This window comes from Stylophora pistillata, chromosome 13 (genome assembly GCF_964205215.1).
Source record: "Stylophora pistillata chromosome 13, jaStyPist1.2, whole genome shotgun sequence".
Classification (NCBI taxonomy): domain Eukaryota; kingdom Metazoa; phylum Cnidaria; class Anthozoa; order Scleractinia; family Pocilloporidae; genus Stylophora; species Stylophora pistillata.
Window position 1 is genome coordinate 2,093,174 of NC_142531.1, and position 21,540 is coordinate 2,114,713.

Consider the following 21,540-nt stretch of genomic DNA (forward strand, 5'->3'; position numbering starts at 1 on the left):
GGGAGCAGGGCAAGCTGCCACAAGATCTTCGTGATGCTACTATCATAGCCCTGTACAAGAACAAGAAAGGGCTCTTTCTATTATATGGCCTGACCTTCCATATGAACATACGCTTGAAAAGGCCGCCATTCAGACCTTGTCGGCATGCCGCGCAGCTGCATGCAACCAGTTTATTCATAAAATTTGCCCAGGCCACCCCTCATACCCCCATATTCATGAGCGGGTACTTCACAGCACAATGCAAATGTGTCTGCGATCAGAAAAGGGCGACAAGAAAAGGGCTCTTTCTATTATATGGCCTGACCTTTCATACGAACATACGCTTGAAAAGGCCGCCATTCAGACCTTGTCGGCACGCCGCACAGCTGCCCCATATTCATGACTGGGTACTTCACAGCACAATGCATATGTGTCTGCGATCAGGAAAATCTTCTCACCGCACACTTGTCAGAACTGAGCGATTTAAAAATTTCGTTACCATTAAGTATCAACCTGTGTAAAGTATTGTGTGTATCTATTCATTTAGGTTTCCAGTGTATACATTTTTAAAACTGTACCAGTAATTCAGCCTTAGGCTGCAAGTGGTCCGAAATAAACTATAAAAAATTATTATTATTATTATTATATTATTATAACAAGGGTGTAAAGTCTGACTGCTCCAATTACCAGGGCATCACACTACTTTCAGTCGCTGGCAAAATACTTGCCAGGATCCTGCTTAACAGGCTTGCACCAACCATTGACGAAGAAAACATCCCCAAGAGCCAGTGTGGCTTCAGAGCCAACAGAGGCATGATGGACATGGTGTTCATGCCCCGCCAACTTCAGGAAAAGTGCCATGAACAAAACTCAGGAAGACAGAGGTCCTTCACCAGCCTGCCCCTCAAGTAGAATATCGCCCTCCCCACATCAGCATAGGCGACACAGAACTGAAATCAACCCAGCAGTTCACCTACTTGGGTTGCACCATCTCCTCCGATGCCAAGATGGACAAGGAAATAGACAACAGACTGGCAAAGGCAAATAGTTCTTTTGGCAGACTATACAAACGAGTCTGGAACAACAAGAACCTGAAAAGAAAAACAAAGATCCATGTCTACAGGGCTGTTGTTCTCACCACCCTTCTCTACGGCTCTGAGACATGGGTCACTTGCCGCAGCCACATCCACCTCCTCGAGTGCTTCCATCAGCGCTGCCTGCACACCATCCTCAACATCCACTGGTGTGATTTCAGCACCAATGTCGAAGTCCTGGAGCAGGCTGAGATTCCAACATTGAAGCCATGATCCTGAAGCACCAGCTCCGATGGGCTGGTCCTGTTTCCCGAATGGAAGACCACTGCCTACCTAAGATTGTCATGTATGGTGAACTCTCAACCAGACAACATGAGAGAGGGGCTCCAAAGAAGATTTTCAAGGACAGCCTAAAGAAGTCACTCAGCACCTGCAACATCAACCACAAAGAGTGGTCTGACCTGGCTACAGACCGTGGTACCTGGCGCCACACAATCAACCAAGCCACCGCTCAATTTGAGGAGGATAGATGTGAGGTACTTAAAGACAAGTGACAGAGGAGGAAGGCCTGTGCCGCCTCCATCTTCACTCCGGACACCACCTTTAGCTGCAGATATTGCCCACAGATCTGCCTTTCCCGCATTGGTCTGGTCAGCCACAAACATGCCTGCAGCTGACGTCAATGTGGACAACCTTTTTAATCTTCGTTCGTGACGTCAAGCCAACAACAACAAAGGTCAATGTTCTAGGTCTGTTATCTTTCTGTTAGAAGCAGTTTTTCTGTGAAATTAATGTGAGCTAAGGGGTTTCCTGAAATAAGTAATTCAAAATGTTATAAAAAAACAAGACTGCACGTAATACTGTCTTTAACAGGCTCAGCCACCAGATGAAGATGCTGGATTGGTTGAACCTGGTCATGTATTGAAATACTCAGCTTACAAGAATCTAGCTTCATTAGCAGAGAAGAGAGAACAGTGGGAAAAATCCATAGATGCATATCTCCAGGTGACATAGTTGAAACAATTTATTATTCCATGCTTTATTTTGGTTAACCACCAGAAATGTAAAATTGTTTCAAGATTTTTTTGTTAGGCAAAACCAGAACAGAGGGATTCATCGATTCAATCAAGACAAACCAACTGCATTTCAGTCAATTTCTTCTACATTATAGTCTTTTTTTTTTTTAATTTTTATTGTTTCCAACAGATTTTGGCAATTATTATTATGGTTTGCACAGTGGAGTATGCCCTGACCAACTGACCTCTCTAATGAGACACTTTTGCCTTACTGTGTTTGTTTTATCTGCAGGCTGTTGCCCTCGATGATTCAGATGTGACAGTATGGTATCATCTTGGAATGGTAGCACTGAAGACATTTGATCTTTGCTTGGCTCGACACTCATTTGAGGAGGTTTGTATTGCCTTTGAAGTAAATTACCAGGTTATAACTTACAGCATTTGATTTGAAGACATTGATACAATTCTTTCAATTCATCAAAATTCTCCTTCAAAGTGAGTCTCAGAAGAATACATGTAAAGGGAACTGGTCACAAGCTCTGGGCCTCACTATTGAGTTGATTTATAATATATCAAAACTAATCTTAGACTATTAATCTTTTCATTCATTAACAGAAAGCAAGTTTTTTTAAAGTTATACTATTTGACTGTTTTCATTTCAGTTCTGTAACAGACATTATTTTTCTTTTTTTTTTTTGGCTCCAGCATTGGTAATGGTTTGAATTAAAGAATAAAGTAAATTTTGAAATTTAACCTTGGTTTGAAAAATTCAAAAAAAAAGAAAATGTTTGAAAATCCAACTTTACCTGGTAGTTCATCAAAGGGTTGTTCACTTCTCTCAAGTCTTGGGCTTTACCACTCACCAACCTTTTTAAGGGTGATTATGAATGTACTGTCAACTGTTACATTAACAGTGACAATTTTATATATGTATTTAGTATAATTTCAGAGCTGAGCAAAGAGTTTCCAGCAATCTCATTGGTCGAGTGGTTCCTTATATGACGCTATATAAGCCGCTCCACGCAGCTTATATAAAATGTTGTAATAAAATGTTAATGAATGTTACTAAAATGTTATATATTTTAGAAATTTCTCTGTTGTTCAGCTCTGAAATTATACTAAAAACAATTATTTGCCTCAGGTTTGGTGAATATTGTCAAATAATCCCCTCGACTTCATCTCAGGGATTATTTGACGATATTCACCTCACCTTCGGCGAATAATTGTTAAATATTGCATAGATTTTATATTATTATATTACTTAGCTATTTTATTGTATTCTATTTATATTAATTATATTAGACCAGTTAATTGTATCATATGATTGTAAATAGTCAATTCATATTTAATTTACTCATTGTAAATGCATCGAGACTCAGCTATATGTGTACTAAGAACAGTAATTAAATTAGATAAATTATCAAAGATAATTACAGCAAGATGCTTTTATGATTTTCTACCTTGTTTTCTGTCTTATCTCACAAAGGGTTTGAAGTGCAATCCAAAGCACTGGCCTTGTTTAGACTTGCTCTGTACAGTGCTATATGCCATTGGGGATTACTACAGTAAGTTGTTTATTGTATGCTTCCCTACATTTGGAATTTAACCCTTTACACCCTAACATCAGTATTCTTATTCTCCCAACTGTGCTCTTTACATTTCTTATTGTTTGGACAATTAGGAGAATATGTTTGACAGTCAAGGGCTTCATTAATTGGTGATCATTTCCTTAATTCTCATGACCTTTATATTTGATTCAAGGGTGATTTTGTAAGGGGAAATTAGAGGCCTGTAAAAGTTTTTCTCAAGTTCAACACCTCAGTATTTGGACAATATCTTTTTCTGATAAACAGCATGCCTAGTTATGATCTCAAAGGCCCTAGAGAGGGATGAAGAATATCCTAAAGGCAAGTTTTGTTATTCATATATAATGGAAGTATTTTTTCAAAATTTAAGGTTGTTTTTGTCCAGTTGTAGTCATTTTATTTTGATCACAGACTATAGATATATGCCATTAACTTGACTTTGATTTGTTACATGCATGCATGTAATTCTTGCTGCACTTTTCTTATCAGATTAAATCTTCAGATAAGCTTTTTTCTATGACATTCTTGGAAATAATGTTATATACCCCAGTAGTTTTTAAGTGTGCAGTATAAAAATATTCAATATTTGATTCCAATAGTTAACTGTTACTTTTTTCCCAGGTATAGCTTTGAAGAATCAGATATTCTCTGAGGAACCACCACTCAAGAGAGAATCACAACATCTGAGGTAAACTATCAAACACAACAGAGGCTGTTGTTTGGTGTTTGACTACTGGATATTTCAAATCTTTTACTTTAAAATCTTCAGGAGGGAAAAAAATTAGATGATAATGACAAGCCATTACCCATTTCTATATGGTATTTGGTCTGGAAAGTAAATTTCAGTGTTTGGTGTGACTTACTTGAAGTAAGGTTTTCCCTTACAATTAGGTAGTCAAAGTGATCGTAATATTATTAATATTTATTCATTTATTTATGAAATTTTGACAGTACATTGAAATGTATGTTTCTCATAGAAATCTATTTAACATGTGCTATGCAATGAGTGAGGAAGAGAAAGGAAATGAAGAAAAAAAGGTATGCTTTCATCGTATTCATGTGTTTATATTTTATTTTATGATTTTCCTTTATTTATTCATCTGGCCCTGGTAATAGACATCACTAGTCAGGACATTAATTTTTACTTTTTTCCTTTGTTACAGTTTGTGAATGAAGCTGTTCATCTCAGGGAACAGAGATTAAAACTTGTAGAAGCCGACAGGGCCCCTCCCCCTCCTTATTCGCCTGTCAAGACTCTGACCTCACACACGTAAGAAATGATGGCCATTGAAGTGGAGTGGTTTTGATAAAGTTGTTGATGGCATGGTGAAAACAAGTTCCTTTCTTTTAATTTTTTTTTCTTAAGGTGGGCAAGTCTGGGTGAATGCTTTATTGCTCTGTATGATCACCTGACATCACCAGAAACTCCTCAGGTATTGAAGCATGATTACTTTTGCCTGTGTTATGGTTTGTCGCATATCATATTCTCCTGAAGATCATTAGTTTGTAAATCATGAGCTGGAAGCTCTTGTATTCTCCGAACATCCCATGTTTGTTATTATGCTGATAAACTGATAAAAAGTGTGGTCTATTGCTTTTATGAAATAACTATGGGTTTACCAGTGCAATGAGCGATAGGTTTTGACCAATCAGGGTGCTTAATATATTATTGCAGTAATTTTATAACATGTAATTATTTTATACAGTCAACTAAGTTTTTACAGTTTGAAATAAAAAAAAAATAAAAACAAAGTGTGGAAGAAACACAACAATGTGTAGTTGCTGTTACAGCATTGGGTGCGTACTTAAGTTTGTTACAATGGATGTACAATGTAATTTTGTTTGATAATGATAATAAAATTGCTCCCAGTTATTGGTGACTAGAAGAGTCTACATTAAAAGAACATGACTGCGTAACAGTATCAAATGATACCTGGCAAAACCCCAGTGACAGCATTGTGGTTATTTGTACATGATTCCATTTTGTTGTATTCTCCCAGCCACTTGGTCGAAGAGTTGATTTGGAGGAGTACTACAAAGCAATTGTCACCCCAAGTATGTTTTATTTCTTCCTTGTTGTTCTTCTAAGTCTGTACACTATCATTTATTACTAGTTCAGAGTACTACCTGCTGAAAATCAGTCTGCATTTAATAACAGTGTTTTCCTTTTCTTTGTTGAAGACATCTCTATGTCCTACCGAGCATCTGTTGTTAAAGTGCCAGATTATTCAAGTTCTAGTTTTTCTACGGAGGGATTTTCAGTATACAAGAATGTCCAGACAGGTATCTATCAGGGATTATATCCAAACAGCGATATTCAACGACCTGCAGGTTTGGCAGTCATGATAGACAAGAATGGTATTTCCTATGGAGGGGAGGATTTGAGGTGTATTTGTTGTTACTAACAAAGGAGTTCAGACAGATGCCTATTTACATTACATGGAAAAATTAGGATGAATTGCAAATGTAGTATAATTTTAAAAGATATCACTTGAAGTTAACCAAACGTGGATGGTTTTGTTCTTAGGTGAGAATGACGAAAAGAGCAAAAAAGGACCAAAAAGAAAGAAACCACCTCCAAGTGCCATTGATGATTTCCTTCCTAAGAGAAGATCAGCAAGGGTGAGATGGAATTTGATTGCAAACTAAGATTATTTAATCCCTAAAGGAAGTTCAAAGTTAGCAGCAGTCTTTTCTGCAATCATTGTATTAAAAACTCAGTGTCTGGTAGTGGATCCTCTGAGAAACATTCCTTTTATTATTTCATTTCTGAGCACACTTAAAGAGAAAGCATTAAAATATTGCTTTTCTTATTTCACTTCAAAGGTGAGAACAAACAAAAAGAAAGAAGAGGAAATTAACTACAGGGAATTGGTGCAATCATTTATTCCTTCATTATTCAGGTTTGTTTAGCTGAGGACAGTGTAAAAGTGGTTCAAAATTCTTCTTTACTCCTTCACATCTAGGAATAAACACAAATACAAATCATGGGAAGATTAAGTTATCAGTGACTTTTAGCTTCCCAATAGGTCCTCAAGTAGGAAACACATTTTTCTGCTCCTGAGAAGATGCTATACCCCTTGCGCACCTCTGGCAGACCTAGCCTGTTGCCAGCTTGCATTGCTCAGACAAGGCCTAATCCTTTCCTGTGGGCAAAGAAATGCTCATACCAAATTGTTACTAATGAGGGCTGTTGAAGGCTAGCAGCTAATATGATTGCATTATAATTTCCATATAGTCTGGCTGATTGATATTATTTAGTCCTTTAATAGAATCCCAGCATACCTTTCATTTGATACTTTTTTGCTGCATTCTGCTTTTTTAGAGTTAGAAGATGAAAACCTTTGCAGTAACCTATTACTTACAGTTTTCCATTTTATTGATCACATGGAGTGGATTTAATTTTTCATTTCCTTTAATTCCCAGCAGTTATTAGTTTTGGCATTTTTTCTTCAGACCCAGTGTCAGTGTTGATGATGAAAGTAGCCAGGAGAGTCTCACAGATGGCTTGCAGTTAAGTCAAAGGTGTGAGACCTTATGAATGCATAACTCTCTTAATTTTTTGTAGATTACACCATTCTTGGGATTCCTGCATAGAGAGATCTTTGGAGCACACATCAACATTCCTGATGAAGATTATTATCAAATCTGATGTTATAAAATCTTACACAAATTTTGCAGGATGTTTGCAAGATTTAAACAAGATCTTATTGACAATTTTCAGTAAGAAATTTATCAACTGAAGATCTTAAAAAAACAATCTGCAAAATTGAAACATAATTATGGTTCAATCCATTACTGAAAATCCACTCTTTTTTTTTTTTGTCAATTGTAGAAGCAGCCAGTCACAAGCCTCTGAAGGGAAACATGGAGAGGGTAAGACATACAATTGACTTCACTAGCCTATTATGTGCTCACTTAGGTTTGTTAACCATACATTACTACCATACACTTACATGTAATGGCATGACTGTCATCTAAATTGTTATGATTTGGTTTGCAAAACCAGCTGACAGGAACAATTATGATGAAGTGATCACTGGGGAAGCTGAAGCCTTAGACATTCTCACCTTTGTCAAAGAACACATGGAAAATGGGTGGGTTACAATTTCTATGTAGGTGGATTAAAGAACCTCTAGTCCTGTAAAAAATTGTGCTACATATTACATTCTTGAGAATATAATGTTGAGAAATGTACCAGCAATAAGTGCCATTTTTATGTTTATTTTGCTTTGTTTCAACTATGGGCTCAGGTTAACTGTGGTGCTTAATATATCTTTTGCCTCACCTGTCTCTACTCTTGCTCCATGCTTTCTTTCTACTTATTCTGATGTTAATGTTCAAAGTTCCTTGATTTTGATTGACTTTGCTAAATAGCAAAACTGACTGCGATGTAGATCTGTAAGAATGTTCAATGCTAGAACTTGAAAAAAAAAAAAAAAGCCAAGGGTGACACCCATCCAATTTCTCCCTGCAGTATTCTCCCCGAATGACACATTGACATTGTGAAAAGAAAGGAAATGATTGCCAACTAAAAACCCTCTTGATTGTGAAACAGATTAGTTAGCACTATTGGAAGTGTATTGAGATCGGTATGAAGAATGTCCATACTGATGACAGGGGTGATGTTAATCATTAGACCTAATCCTCACACTGACAATGTTTTCCCTACTTATACAACAGTGGGATCATTGATGTAATGAATCAATATGGGATATGCCTTGCAGCTCAAAACAACAAGAAGTGGTGAGTGGCAATTGACTTTGCTGTAATTTTCCCTAGTTGGTTAAGGAAATGGATAGAAATAAGGGCAGTGATAAAGGTACTTATTACATGACTCGGGAAGTCAGAGGGCCAATAACTAAAATCAACCAATCAAAACGCTCTATTGCCGGTCAATATTCTATCAATATCGGACCGGGCACTGTCCCAAATGATACCGCACTTGTGTCCCTTTGAACTTCAGTTGTATAATTAATAAATCTCTTATAAACCAAGCTTGCTCGGGACCATACTGGAAGAATATTGGCCCTTGGTCCGTACCATCAAGACCTCGGACCGATATTCTCCCAGTACGGCCCTCGCGCTTGGTTAATAAGATATATTTCCTTCTTACCTCTGTGGCCCTTGATCTTCTCCCAAAGCCAGCATCACTCAACCCCTCACCTGCACATTGACTTTGTGTTTGGTTCCTCCTCTTTCTTGGAAGATCCTTTTCTGTTTTCTTCACTTTTTTTTGCCCACTGCAAAAAAATCTACACTCCCAAACTCAAGTTTACAGAAGAAGCAATGGACAACAAGTCACTTTGTGGATTTCCTCTTCTAAATACAATTTTTCACCTGATCCAATTCAGAATCTTTTTTATGCTTTGATTTCTGTGTTATTTAAATTGTTTCTGAATTTGTAATTATGAAACTGTTGAACAGATGTGATCTTTAGGAGGTAAATAAAATGATGAAATAAATCTAGTCAAGTAGTGTAATTTTTTTTGTTCATCTTTTTTTTTAGGCCCTCAGCCTTGGCAGATGTCTTTCTCAAGACCTATCAAAAGATGAGGAAACATGTTATTCTTCCTTCTGAATTTTGGTGAGTCTTCCTCCTACCATAATGTCTTTGCTACAAGAATTGTTTCCAGGTATAACACTTCATAGTAAAGTCTGTTTAGGAGCCTAGTGGCCCATTAGGCCGGTGCTTAACTCCAGTTTCTGTAGCATGAAGCAACTAGGAGTATTTCTACTCCTCCCTGGATGGGATGCTAGTCCATCACAGGGTTACCCCCAGCATTAAATTGCCGGTACCCATTTATACACCTGGGTGAAGAGAGGCACTGTGAGAGTAAAGTGTCTTGCCTAAGAACACAGCACAATGTCCCGGCCAGGGCTCGAACCCGGACCACTCGATCCAGAGTCGAGCGCACTAACCATGAGGCCACCGCGCCTCCACATAACACTTCATAACATGCTGCAATTTCCTAAGCTTAGTTATTACTCAATGCTGATGACAGTTTACAATGTGAAAAGAAAGGCTGTATTTGTCTTCTTTTTGGGTGGAACTAAGGGCACTATATAGTTCTGTTTTTCTATTTTGTTGTTACAGTGATGATCAAGATTCCCTATATAGGACAAGAATGGCAAAGGTATAGTTATGTTAACTCATTACACCCTACATACATAAACTTTATTTCCATTCGGATTTATAAATAGCACTAGATCTGCTAGTATCTCCGAACATATAACTACAAACAAATGACAATAAGTTTAAAATCAAAAGACTCTTATAAAACCTCATATAAAAATGCTAATAATTATATACTAATCCCCACTAGATATATAACTCCTAATAGCACGTTTAAAAACTGCTAGAGTGTCTGACATTCTTAATTCATCTGATAAGCTATTTCATGCAGAGGCAGCAAGATACCTGAAAGAGTGAAGTCCAAAAGTTGTGGTCTTTATCAGAATGCATATTCTCCATACAGTTCTCTACGCATTTTTACCGTATTGACAGGGAGAATTGGTTCAACAATCAAGAGCTTTTCAAGATCTTTTCACGTACTCTTACGACCTTAGCGTTTGATTCAACAGTGATACCGTACGGAAAAAATTAGACGCTAGTCTCACTCTCTGAAGGGGTTAAGAAGTAAAGCGTGTGGAAAACTTGTTTTTCAGTCATTGTTTATGAAATGCTTCATTAACCAACAAGTTGTTTGTTTTGTTACAAGCTTGTACTTGTGGCCAGTGAGCTGACTCTTGACAAGCTCCTCACAGCAAAGTCAAAATCCTCGTCAAGCCTCTCACCTGCCAGTTCACCTCGTGGGTTAGTGAATGTGTTTGTGGCCTGTCTTGTTAGTTCCTATTTATTGTTTGTATGACATTTTCAGTTCGCTGTTTATTCTGTCTTTCATTTATTTTTTTCATTGACTGACAACTGATTGAGTGGGTTGCCGGTCGCTGATCTTGCCAGCCATTTACATAAAAATTGATCGTCAAATCTGGCACTTAAAATTTTCAATTCAGAGTTATATAGATGCATGGATGGTCTCTTGCAATTGTGGACCTCTGAAAGCATTACCCTGTGTCTTAAATATTTTCCTATGTTGAATTCTGTTGTGATTTTATAGTGGTGGTGCTGTTGTCTCGCCATGGAAAGTTGGCGGGTTTTCCAGTCAATATTTAGCAACAGATGTGGAGTATCTTCACCGCATTAGCTGTGATCAGAGCATTCATGGAGACTTCACCCTAGAAATGGCCATCAGAGGTAGTTGCATCACTTATGAAGATGTCATGGTGTGCCTTGAAATTTGCTGAACGGCGGGGTTATGTTTGAGGACAGATAGTCAGTGAACAAAACTAAAATGATCTGGATAGAAAGGCTGAAAGTAGCTAGTCTTGTGTAATGCAATCGTCCTTTTAACGAGAGCGCTTACTAGAACTGTGGACGTTGGACATTAACTGATGTTTTAATTAAGCATAGGCATCGTTAGAGTCAATTGAGTCCTGGGTGCAAATTATACACTGGGAGTACTTCTCTCTCGCCTCTTGCAAACCCTTCACATCAATATTCATATTCTCCCTACTGATATCTAAACATTTCATAAGGTGCTGACAAGGAGAATTTGTATAGCAATCCTGAGCTTCTTTAATTGGTGACATTTCCTTTTTCCTCGCGACCTTTAGAAATTGGATTTTAAGCGTGATACTGTATTGAGAAATTACACGTCAGTCATGAGGGGGCAAAGGAGGGGGCAAAGGAGGGGGGAAAGGAGGGGGCAACGGAGGGGTCAAAGGGTTAAATGTCACTGTCGTCGGAGATCTTCTTGAAATCAACCTGATTGTCACTTGCTTGTTTGATGCAGTAAACTGGATGCGAGCAAGATATCTTATGCTACAGGGTCAAATGGATTATGCCATGATGTACCTAGACAGGGTAAGTGAAGTTCCTATATCTCATGAAGGCGTAGACCACGAGCAGGTCCCATTTCCTAGCTTAGTGCATAGCTCGAGTCGAAAAAAAATCAGTGGAAAATAAAAAAGTGAGAGCTGTGCGTGGCAATTTCTTTTGATCTACGCGACAGACGATGCTGGAAAAGAGTGGCGATAAGACTATGAAAAAGCAGCAAGGAAAAAATTGCCGCCGCATTTTGTATCGTTTGGTCGAGTTGCAAATAGTTTTTTTCGTAGCAATAAAACTGTTCTGTATGTGAAACAATATTTTACCACGCATAAATACTGTATTATATATATTTCAGTCCAAGATGCTTTCTCTTCTTTCCTGCCTCAGACTTCAAAGTTTTTGGAGCTTAAGGTCAATTCCATCGAGGGACCCACCACGGTCAAGCTGGTGAACTGTAAAGTTGATAACCTTGTTACAATCGGTACGCGATATCTTGTATACAGTATTTCGTATAACTCTCAGATAGCAGAGCGCTTTTCGATTGATTGTCGTAAAACCAAAGCCAAAGTAATCACAAAGACGGATCAGAGCGAAGAAAAATACCCCTAATAACCAATGAGAACTCAACGTGAAAACAAACAAACTGCCTTAAAGCGCAGGAAAACGCTCGTTACCACGTCACGATTAGTTTCAGTTCTGCATCTGATTGGTTAAGAAAGTGGCGCAAGTTTTGTGGACCAATCACACAGCGAAGGAAAGCAAACCATTACAATTCGGAATTACTTTCGACAGTAAAGTGAACGTGCTTCGTCACAACACTGTATAGTCATGGTGACTGTGATCACAGGTGGCTTTATTTAATGTTTCGTGAAGAAAATTTTGGAGTCTACTTTTGTTAAGTCATTTAAAAATTCCAATGATGTTATTGGACATTTGGAGTCAGAAAGCTGCGTCTTTCCCCTCTGATTTCCTTTTCAATAATGTGAGTTGTTCTTTCGGTTTATCATGGGCACATATACGTGTTTTTTATTTACACATTCTCTTCAGCATGTTGTGCGCTCTTGATCTGCTTTTCTTCTTTCACAGATCAAGTTCAGAAGAAGTTAGAATCGCTACAAAGGTGCCAGTCATTAGAAGAGGTATGCTCGCAATGTGTATTATTAAGTGCAAGGGACAGGAAGCCAAAAAAGGGACGCAAAGAAAGTCTGATCTTATTTTCTTTTTATGTATTTTTTTTCTTTTCTCTCGTTTCTAAATCTAAAGACAGAAAGAAATACTTAAAGAGACCCTTTTTAGTTTTAGTACAATCAATATTTGTTTTAATTTCACTTGCTACTTTGATGTTGTAATATCACTTTGTATAGGACTTGAGCATCAACTTCTGCCGTTCCAAGTTATATTTATCTTCTCTCGTTTCATCTTTCTTTCGTTTCGTTTTATATCTTTGTTTCGTTCTTTCTTTCATTTGTTAGTTCATTGGTTCATCTGCTCGCTTTCTTCCACCAGCTGTTTATTTTGCTCATCCCTTTGTCAATGAACAGTCTCCTCTTTCAATGAATCATATAGTGGTTTTATTGTGTGACCAGGTTCATCGACTGTACGAGTCAGGTTATTATGAAGATGTAGTTCACCTTTTGTTGCCTACACTCCATCAACCACAGCCTAAAACTAAGGTAGGATCACTAACAGTATATCTCGTGTTTTCCCGCGCTTCAAGTAGCCATCGATCTTATTGGCTCCTTGTGATGTTTCGTTTCCTCTGATTGGCTCTTGCGATTTTATCTAATTTTGGCTTTTACGACACTTATTTGAAATCCGCTCTAACACTAAAGAGCAAGAAGTGGGTGTTTCAACTTTTGTTTTAAAGAAAGCATCGACTAAGAAAAAAGATTGATCAAACGAATCCTTTAAGTTATCTTATAACTTCAATTTGCAATGGGCACAGGAACAAATTTGAGTTTAAAGCTAAATCATCCTCTTTCCTTGTCGGTAGGGTGGTGAACTCGGCATGTCTATACCTGAGAGACCGGCTCAGCTGCTGTTACTGCAGGACTCACTTATTAAGCTCAAGGATTACGAGGTTTGTTGACCTTGACAATGAAGTCTATCTTGCTATAGACGTATGCTATAGGGAATCCATTGGTATTACAATACCTTTACCTGACGCTAGACTTGGTATGAGACCAATGTTTTTGCCAGACATGATTGCTCACAATCACTTAGTCAACTTTAAGATGGCCTAATTCCTGTTCTCTCAGTGGGTTCGCGACTGCGTTTGCACTTAACGATATTTAACAGGAATTTCTATGGGTACAGTTCGCATACTTTCGCTTCATAAGGAAACCTTGTTTTACAGTCTAGGCACGTGATCAGGTAACTCTTAACAAGTAAAAAGCTATTTAAACTTTCTATCTCACCTTGGTTTGTTACTACTTTTATTGCCATCCTTTAATTTTAAATTCAAATGTGAACGTAGTCAAGTCAAGACCCCTAATTTAAGAGTTACAACCTGACAAGATTCTGATTTCTCGAGCTTGTATTTGCTTCACCCTCTCCTCCCCTCCTCCTCCTCCTCCTCCTCCCTCCCCGGTTTTTATCATTAAAGCCATAGAACCAACGTCATCATTGGAGTCACTGTGGTGTCATAACTTTTTACAACAGTTTATACTATGTCCTTTTACTGTGTTTAAGTAGCAAAGCTCACGTGTTCACTGTTTCTTGTCAGCGATGTCTCACGTGTTCAGAGGTAGCCCTGAACGAGGCCGTGTCTCAGATGAGTCCTTGTGAGGCCTGGTCCACAACTCTCTCCAGGCTCTTTGGTTGCATCGATAGGTAAAGACTCGCGCAATGCCTTTGATAAACTCTAATTTCCTAGCTATGGAGTAATTGGATTGTGAATCTCCCAACGTTACCACAGTACATCGTAGAACAAAGAGGTGGATAAGGGAAATCATCAACTACGGCATGTTGTTTGGTAATATTTATGAAATTCTCAGAACAGTAAAGAGTTGGTTTTCCAAAAGTTGGAAGAATCAGCTTTGAGATCCAGGGGTTAAAAGGTGTACGGCGAAGAAGTTTTCGTTTTTTCGTTTTCTTCCCACAAGGAGTATTTTGGAAGGTGATAACGTACTGGACAAGATTCCTCAAGACAAACTCTGTAGACTGACTAACAACATCGTCAAGGTAAAGAGATAGATAACCCTTTACACCGTAACATCAGTATACATATTCTCCATACTGTTCTCTATACATTTCCTAAGGTGCTTACCAAGAGAATTTGTTTAACAATCAAGGGCTTTATTTATTTGGTGATCATTCCTTGTATTCTCGTGCCCTTAATATGTGATTCAGGGGGGGTTTGGTGAGGAGAATTTAGATGTTAGTCACTCTAAGCGATGAAGGGTTAAAGTTGGAGTAACTGTTGGTGACGGAAAACATGAAGATCCTTCCTCGAGAAAGCTTATAGAAAGTCATGGAATTTTAAGATTTGGAAAAAGTACAAACCCTGTACATGCAACGCACCTGGTAAGAGTATGAGACTTAACAGCTCTCTGTGTTCGCCTCTTTGTTTTCAGGTTCTAGAGGCTTCCATGAACTCTTCCGAGAGCAGTTCTGATCCACCGTTAGCAACTGCGAAACCTTGGGTACTGCTCTACAAAATCGCTGAACAGTAAGTTAAGATTACGGTAAAATGAGTAGTTTGAATAATACACTCTGCTGTTTTACTATACCATATAATTATCTTGATCTTTCACGTTAAGCCAAGAGAAGTACAATGAGACAGCGGACAGTTCGTCAAAGACATGCGCACCTCCGACTGTTCCTCCGCCTGAAGACTCCCCAATGCCCGAGTCACTAAACACAGACAGCAATATGAGTAGCGGTGATGTGACTGGTGAGGTGCCTGCAAGTAACCTATCACCATCGCTACAGTTTTTGCGCGTAGCACATGAACATCTCGGCAGGTAAGGAAGACCAATTTAAACTCGCATGGAAGTGTTTCATATTGAAGGAGGGTCATCTCGGGATTGTCTGTTGTCGTCATAGTGAAAGCATAATCATTGGTCGCGTCGAGACATACCTTTGGTGTAATTCTTTTTAAGAGACCTTTCATATACTAATTAATTGTCTATTTCTTCTTTACTTGCATATATCTGTCCTCTTATTTAAGACGTGGCTGGTGTTGTAACAACGAGGGAATTTTTTTGTTGCTTAAAGTGGAGGTTCTAACAAAGGAACTTGCTAAAGCGACAGTTCCCGGCAGAGAGGTTTGTTCTATCTGTCACGTACCTAAACACATTTAGTGGGCTTATCAGTTGCAAGACTAAAATGATCGTGACTTCAGATGTTCCCCGCTTTCACCTCCACTCACGTGTTTAGTTTTCAAGTTCTTATTGGCTTACAGCACGTTTTCAGCTCATGTGGTGCCTTTGAATTGTTTTGTCACTTTTTTTTCTGCAATGCGCTGAATTCTGGAAAATAATTCGAAATGCTTGATTTTCATGGTTTTGTCCGCTTGTTTATTTTCACAGGAGCTGGTTCGTGATCTAGAGCAGTGTTTCCTGTGTCTTTATGGGCACCCTTCTAAAAAAGCAAAGGTATGAACTTTTTTTTTTTTTGCGAAGTTTTAGTTTTCCATCTGAAGGTTCCTTGTGTTGCAATGTGGCGGCTTGTTAGCCTTCAATCAGTGACACATGTCTTGTAACACTAAATTTTTATCCTTACTTGGCAGTTCGCCTCCACTCTCGATATGGTTTAGGGAAAGGGGCACTTCTAAATCGATTGAGAACTTTTAAAATCAAATTACTTTGTCAAGGAATTGTATTAAACTCATTGTCCGAGGAACATTTTTTTGGTGATTGCAGACTAGGTCCTTCACAATCTGTAATCTGCAATAGCACAAGGCTTCAGTATTTACTGAAATTTCCAAAAAATTCTGATTTGCGATGGATTTTGTCCCAAGTGTTTGGTTTTACGTGCAAATCTCTTCCCGTTTCAACTTCGAGTGGTATTATGATAGAACTTCTAACACTGTTTCTCTTTCCTCAAGGCTCGCGGCTTACAGGAACACAATTCTCCTCAGGTACGGTCTTGAATCTCCTGCCTAGCTTTTTTTCTTGTTTCCAAAGAAAGAGTTGGTAAGATAGCGAAGGGTGAGGGAATACGTTCACAGTGTTTGTATCGGACAATTTATCATGATTTGTTATTATCATTATTATTAATGAATTATTGTTTTTGTTGTTAGAACAGATCGCCTTGACTTGGAGCAATTCAGTGGGAGTATTTGATTACTTCAAGCCCCCACAGTCACCCACGTTTGACAGTAAATCCAACACTATCTCAACAGAGGTAACACCATCACTGATCGCTCTTTGTATTATCATTACTATTGCCTTTATCGTTATTTTTTTAATCTTTGTTAGACTCCTTTACGGGAACGGAGGACTCACTTCCTCTCCCTCCCAACGTGTGGCATCGTAGCTCAGTTGGCAGTCGTCCAGGTTCGATTCCCGTCGAAGCCTGGATTTTTTTCACGCTTCTTGCCTGAGAATTCTTTATTCCTTCAACCCCCAAAAGTGATTGGCATGTTAATTTTCCTAACAGTATGAATCAAACGTTAAGGCCGCTAAATCTAAGGAAATGATCACCCACCGGAGATGCTTTTGATTGTTGAACAAATTCTCCTTGTCAGTATCGTAGGAATTGTATAGAAAACAGTAGGGAGAATATTATACATACTGGTCTTAGGGTTTAAGGGGGCAATTGTAACTCACCCGCGAGGGTCGTTTTCTTCAATTGTTATCAGTACCATCATTATTTTTCGTGACTAATGTGATGCGGCGCTATGAAACAACGTTATGAATAACTGCACCTGTCATTACCTATTTGTAAGTCTGCTCATCAGTTTCTAACGGAAGTTGTTGTTAGATAAAGGCTGATAGTTTCTAAAGAAACGTTTTGGGGCTGCGTCGGTGGGGGTAACGAAATAATTTGGATATATCAACAAAGTTGAAATGGTAAATTGGCCACCGTAACGATTACAAAATCTGACGTTTCGAGCGTTAGCCCTTCGTCGGAGCGAATAGAGGAATTGTGGGTTGTGTGTGCTTTTAAAGGCAGAAAATGGAGCTACGTTATTGGTGGGAACATGGCAACGAGAAAAACACGATTAAATTAGTGGAATGAAAAGCGTTCGTTGTTAGATAGACAGATAGATGAATCGCTGGCCAAAAATTATTAAACCCTGTCTTTAACGCTAGACTTTCCTGGTTTTTTACAGGTACAGAATCTCCTCCGTAGAATAACGGTAGTAATTCCACAGCAGGAACTAGAAGGTTTGCCCTCCTTATTATCCTGAATCTTCCTTTAAAGTAACTTATCCTGCTGTTTCATAACAACTACGCACAAATTGTCCTCCCTTTACCTCCTCTTGGCCTTTTTATTCAGTTCATCTTCATATTTTTGAGGGTTCAGTGTCTATTGAACAATTGTTCAATTTGATATTTATCATTTCCAACGATTATTCTCAGCACTTGTCACCACCATATAAATTGCATCAACTCATTACATTATATTATATTTATTACCGAATAACTTTTTTTTTTAATATTGTTTATACGTAATGCTTTTTATATTTTCTCTGTCAATCACTTTTGTCATGAGCCTCTGGCTCGGGAGATCTGGGCGACCGCTCCCTGTGTAATTGACTTTAAATAAATTATTATTATTATTAATCTGTCTGTTTGTGGCCCTGTGTATTGGTTTATAGATAGTCTGCCAGACTTTCAGTCTGTCTTTTTGTTTGCCAGGCTACCTGTCTCTTAGTCTATCAATGTGTGAACTTCTGTCGCTTTTCAGAATCAAGTAGCTCTCACGGTAGTTATTTGGTGTAATGTTAGCCAGGATGTTTTTAATCCGCAGTGTGGGATTTGCATTTTTTTCCCAACAGCTATCAGTTTTGAAAGCGTCCAGTCGTTTATCGAGGGGGGAGATGAGCCGATCCCTAAGTTGCCCGACCGTCTTGTAGGCGTTAAAAGGTAGGCAATGTGCTCATTTTTTATCTCTGTGATTTGTCAAGCTGACTTGTATCTTCATTTTTTTTTTCTCCACAGACCTGTAATAGATGAAATTTTTTATCTCCTCGCTGATTTCTACTTTAAGAACAAAGAATTCAGGTGTGTACTGTTAACGTGAAGCTAAACTAGAATTAGAAGCGGATTTTGCTAAAATACCAACTTTTGGTTAGTTCCAGGCTGCAAAACATGCGTAATTTCATTTGGCGTATTTTAGGTGGGCGAAGGCAAGCGCAAGGCGACCGCGAGGCTACGGTATGCCAAATTTCAACTTGGAGAGTTTGGATTGGGTGATTTTAAAGTCAGCTGGAATATGAAATGAAACAAAAAGAATTTTCACTTTTGTAGATTAGGCTCTCTGACAACTAAAGATGCTTGCTGAAAATGACGATAAAAATTCTTGTGGATGTCAAACTATCATCACTTTTGTTCTCTAGCAAAGCCCTCAAGTTCTACATGCACGATGTGTGTGTCCAACCTGACAGAGCTGACACGTGGGCCGCTATGGCTCTCGCTCGTAAAAGGAGACTGGAAAACAAGTTAAACGCGGTAAATTGTCAATCCTGCTGTTCATTGAAGCTTTAGTGCGCTTTTCAATTGAGCATGGTGAAAGAAAAACCCACATTATTTTACAACATCCAACCAAAACAAAGGAAAATATCACAGAGCGCCATCCGGCCATAAGCGCGGGAAAGTGCGAGTGACGTAAGTAGGACTGGTGTTAATCTTGCATCTGATTGGCCGATAAAGTGCTGCGCGCTTTCAAGTTCAATCGCAGATCTTAGTTAGTCAAACCCAATACAATGCGATGTTACTATCGATATTCAGTGGAAAAATTATTCTCATATGTTAGCAGAGGTCGCAAACATAACACTTTTTTTAAGTCATGTGCCTGATTTTTCAGTGCGAACCTAAAAGTGAAGGACCGATACAAAAGCTCGCTGTCTCAGCTCTCAGGTAAGTCCTGCTTTATAAATTTATCCACAGTCAACATCCTTACTGATAGCTTGATATTTGATTTGTAATGTTAATCACTGCGGATTAATCTCCTGTGTACCTTTCCGTTCAGGTGTTTTAAGAGAGCGTTAGAGATTGACGGATCAAACAGCAGCCTGTGGGAAGAGGTTAGTTGAGCATTTTATACCATAGCCTTGAATTTTGTAATTTCTTGTAAACTGCAGAAGTTCAAATCAACGTTTATAACTTCGCACAAGGATGGAATTTTTCCCAATAAATTATCATTATCAATAATTCCTTGTATTACTTGTTTGAGCTCCTTCTTCTTCCGGGGAGAATCATGCATTTTCGATGTTAGCGTCTTTAACCCTTCACAAAAGATGAATAGAGGGGAATAAGTTTCTAGCGAAACCGTGTTGCTGCGTTGAAGGGGGGGGGGGGCATTACAAGATAATTTGGCTTTTTCAACTGCCTTCATAATGTAAATTAGTATATACTAAAACAGTGGGTAGCGTTGAAGGCGCGCTCTGATTGGCTAGTCAAACTCCCAATATCCTTTGCTATTTACCTCCGAGCAACTCGGGAAAAAATGGCGTCCCGGTTTGCATCCGTGACAAGCGAAGAAATCACTCAAATTAACGACGGTGGTGTATATTGCCTCACTGTTTTAGTATACACCAAAACAACTATTCACCTCAGTGTCGGTTTTTAGTGGATATTTAACGAGCCGGTTGGCGGCTCGGTAAATATCCACCACTAACAACCGACACTGAGGTGAGTAGTTGTTAATTAGCCACCGTATAGAGATTCTGAAGCTGATGTTTTGAGTGTAAGCCTTTCATCAGAATGAATCTCTTTACGATGGCCAATTCGCGTTGTCAACTCAGTTGCTAAAACCAAAGTGACCCTTTTTACCCTAACATGAGAATACACATTCGCCACACTGCTTTCTACCTCTACTGAAAAGTAGAAGTTGTTTAACAGTCAAGAGGTTCTAAAGCTGGCGATCATTTGCGTTATTCTCAGGGCCCTAATGTTTCATTCAGCACCGATACTGTGAGGATACGTAAGATGCTAGTCACTCCTAAGGGTTAAAGGTTAAAGGGTTAAAGGTTAAAAGGTTTACCTGATTATCAGACCTCCTCTGTGCCTGACACCGGCATCAGAAAACAGGAGCATTTTTGTGACCAGTTGATGCATTACAATAACTTGTGACAATCTTGTGCTAATTTTTCCTGTTCTGTTCGTTCTGCAGTATGGAACACTTTGTTACATGTTGTATTCTCATGCTTCCAGGCAGTTAAACCAGGTGCGTGCAATTTTTTAAGAGTTTATTGTTTGACATTCAAACCTGCAATGCTAGTAACTCGATTTTGTGATGACATTAGTTCATACCTGTGTTGATAAGAGTGTTGTCGACGTACGTGTAAGAAGTTTTGGTTTTAAAAAGTCTCGCCGCTATACTGTTGACAGTGGACTCAAATTGTCGAACGTCACATGCATGAAACAGCCTTATCAAAACCTTTTCTAACATTTTGTATCTGGAAATACAATACGAACTTTTGGTAATGAATGTTAGAAGTGGTATTGATTTTGTAGCTAACCGGAAGGTATGTTTTTTTTTTTTTATAAGTTTGATAAAGACGAAATGACCCCCGACAACCGTGCGTCGTTGATAAAGCGACGTGACGAAACGTTGTTATTATCTGAGACCTGCTTCACGTCTGCCCTCGGCATTGAGGACGGCGAACCCTGGCTTCATCACTACATCTTAGGAAAGATCACAGAAAAACTCAACAGACCTCCAAGTGTTTATCTGGAACACTATCAAAAGGTAAGTAATGTTTGAATAGTATTTCTCCATCTACACGAACCGGTCAGATTTGAAAAGCAGCTGGGCCTAGTTGTTCGTTGACCGGAATTTCTTTGTGTCCTGTGGTGCCGTGTTGAAGCTGTCAAAAGCGAAGGCGTTATGTCGAAAGAAACTGGCACAGTGTATTT

The 21,540-nt window shown here is 38.7% G+C and overlaps 1 protein-coding gene across 1 annotated transcript in view; it reads left to right on the forward strand.

Moving 5' to 3' along the window:
- LOC111344365 (calcineurin-binding protein cabin-1) overlaps nucleotides 1-21,540 on the forward strand; it is a 35,011-nt gene that overhangs the window by 4,564 nt on the left and 8,907 nt on the right. The window contains exons 4-44 of the mRNA XM_022951597.2: nucleotides 1,887-2,018; nucleotides 2,322-2,423; nucleotides 3,516-3,594; nucleotides 3,883-3,936; nucleotides 4,237-4,303; nucleotides 4,593-4,653; nucleotides 4,779-4,885; nucleotides 4,982-5,048; nucleotides 5,616-5,670; nucleotides 5,797-5,898; nucleotides 6,143-6,237; nucleotides 6,442-6,518; nucleotides 7,072-7,140; nucleotides 7,451-7,491; nucleotides 7,625-7,712; nucleotides 8,299-8,361; nucleotides 9,125-9,202; nucleotides 9,713-9,752; nucleotides 10,338-10,432; nucleotides 10,737-10,873; nucleotides 11,472-11,542; nucleotides 11,897-11,990; nucleotides 12,596-12,648; nucleotides 13,096-13,182; nucleotides 13,503-13,589; nucleotides 14,235-14,341; nucleotides 14,614-14,692; nucleotides 15,085-15,179; nucleotides 15,271-15,474; nucleotides 15,681-15,777; nucleotides 16,042-16,107; nucleotides 16,560-16,592; nucleotides 16,760-16,858; nucleotides 17,790-17,844; nucleotides 18,459-18,546; nucleotides 18,622-18,684; nucleotides 19,020-19,131; nucleotides 19,487-19,539; nucleotides 19,652-19,706; nucleotides 20,795-20,848; nucleotides 21,173-21,373. Coding sequence (XP_022807332.2) covers nucleotides 1,887-2,018; nucleotides 2,322-2,423; nucleotides 3,516-3,594; nucleotides 3,883-3,936; nucleotides 4,237-4,303; nucleotides 4,593-4,653; nucleotides 4,779-4,885; nucleotides 4,982-5,048; nucleotides 5,616-5,670; nucleotides 5,797-5,898; nucleotides 6,143-6,237; nucleotides 6,442-6,518; nucleotides 7,072-7,140; nucleotides 7,451-7,491; nucleotides 7,625-7,712; nucleotides 8,299-8,361; nucleotides 9,125-9,202; nucleotides 9,713-9,752; nucleotides 10,338-10,432; nucleotides 10,737-10,873; nucleotides 11,472-11,542; nucleotides 11,897-11,990; nucleotides 12,596-12,648; nucleotides 13,096-13,182; nucleotides 13,503-13,589; nucleotides 14,235-14,341; nucleotides 14,614-14,692; nucleotides 15,085-15,179; nucleotides 15,271-15,474; nucleotides 15,681-15,777; nucleotides 16,042-16,107; nucleotides 16,560-16,592; nucleotides 16,760-16,858; nucleotides 17,790-17,844; nucleotides 18,459-18,546; nucleotides 18,622-18,684; nucleotides 19,020-19,131; nucleotides 19,487-19,539; nucleotides 19,652-19,706; nucleotides 20,795-20,848; nucleotides 21,173-21,373 — 3,462 coding nt within the window. The remainder of the gene's footprint in view (nucleotides 1-1,886; nucleotides 2,019-2,321; nucleotides 2,424-3,515; nucleotides 3,595-3,882; nucleotides 3,937-4,236; nucleotides 4,304-4,592; nucleotides 4,654-4,778; nucleotides 4,886-4,981; nucleotides 5,049-5,615; nucleotides 5,671-5,796; nucleotides 5,899-6,142; nucleotides 6,238-6,441; nucleotides 6,519-7,071; nucleotides 7,141-7,450; nucleotides 7,492-7,624; nucleotides 7,713-8,298; nucleotides 8,362-9,124; nucleotides 9,203-9,712; nucleotides 9,753-10,337; nucleotides 10,433-10,736; nucleotides 10,874-11,471; nucleotides 11,543-11,896; nucleotides 11,991-12,595; nucleotides 12,649-13,095; nucleotides 13,183-13,502; nucleotides 13,590-14,234; nucleotides 14,342-14,613; nucleotides 14,693-15,084; nucleotides 15,180-15,270; nucleotides 15,475-15,680; nucleotides 15,778-16,041; nucleotides 16,108-16,559; nucleotides 16,593-16,759; nucleotides 16,859-17,789; nucleotides 17,845-18,458; nucleotides 18,547-18,621; nucleotides 18,685-19,019; nucleotides 19,132-19,486; nucleotides 19,540-19,651; nucleotides 19,707-20,794; nucleotides 20,849-21,172; nucleotides 21,374-21,540) is intronic.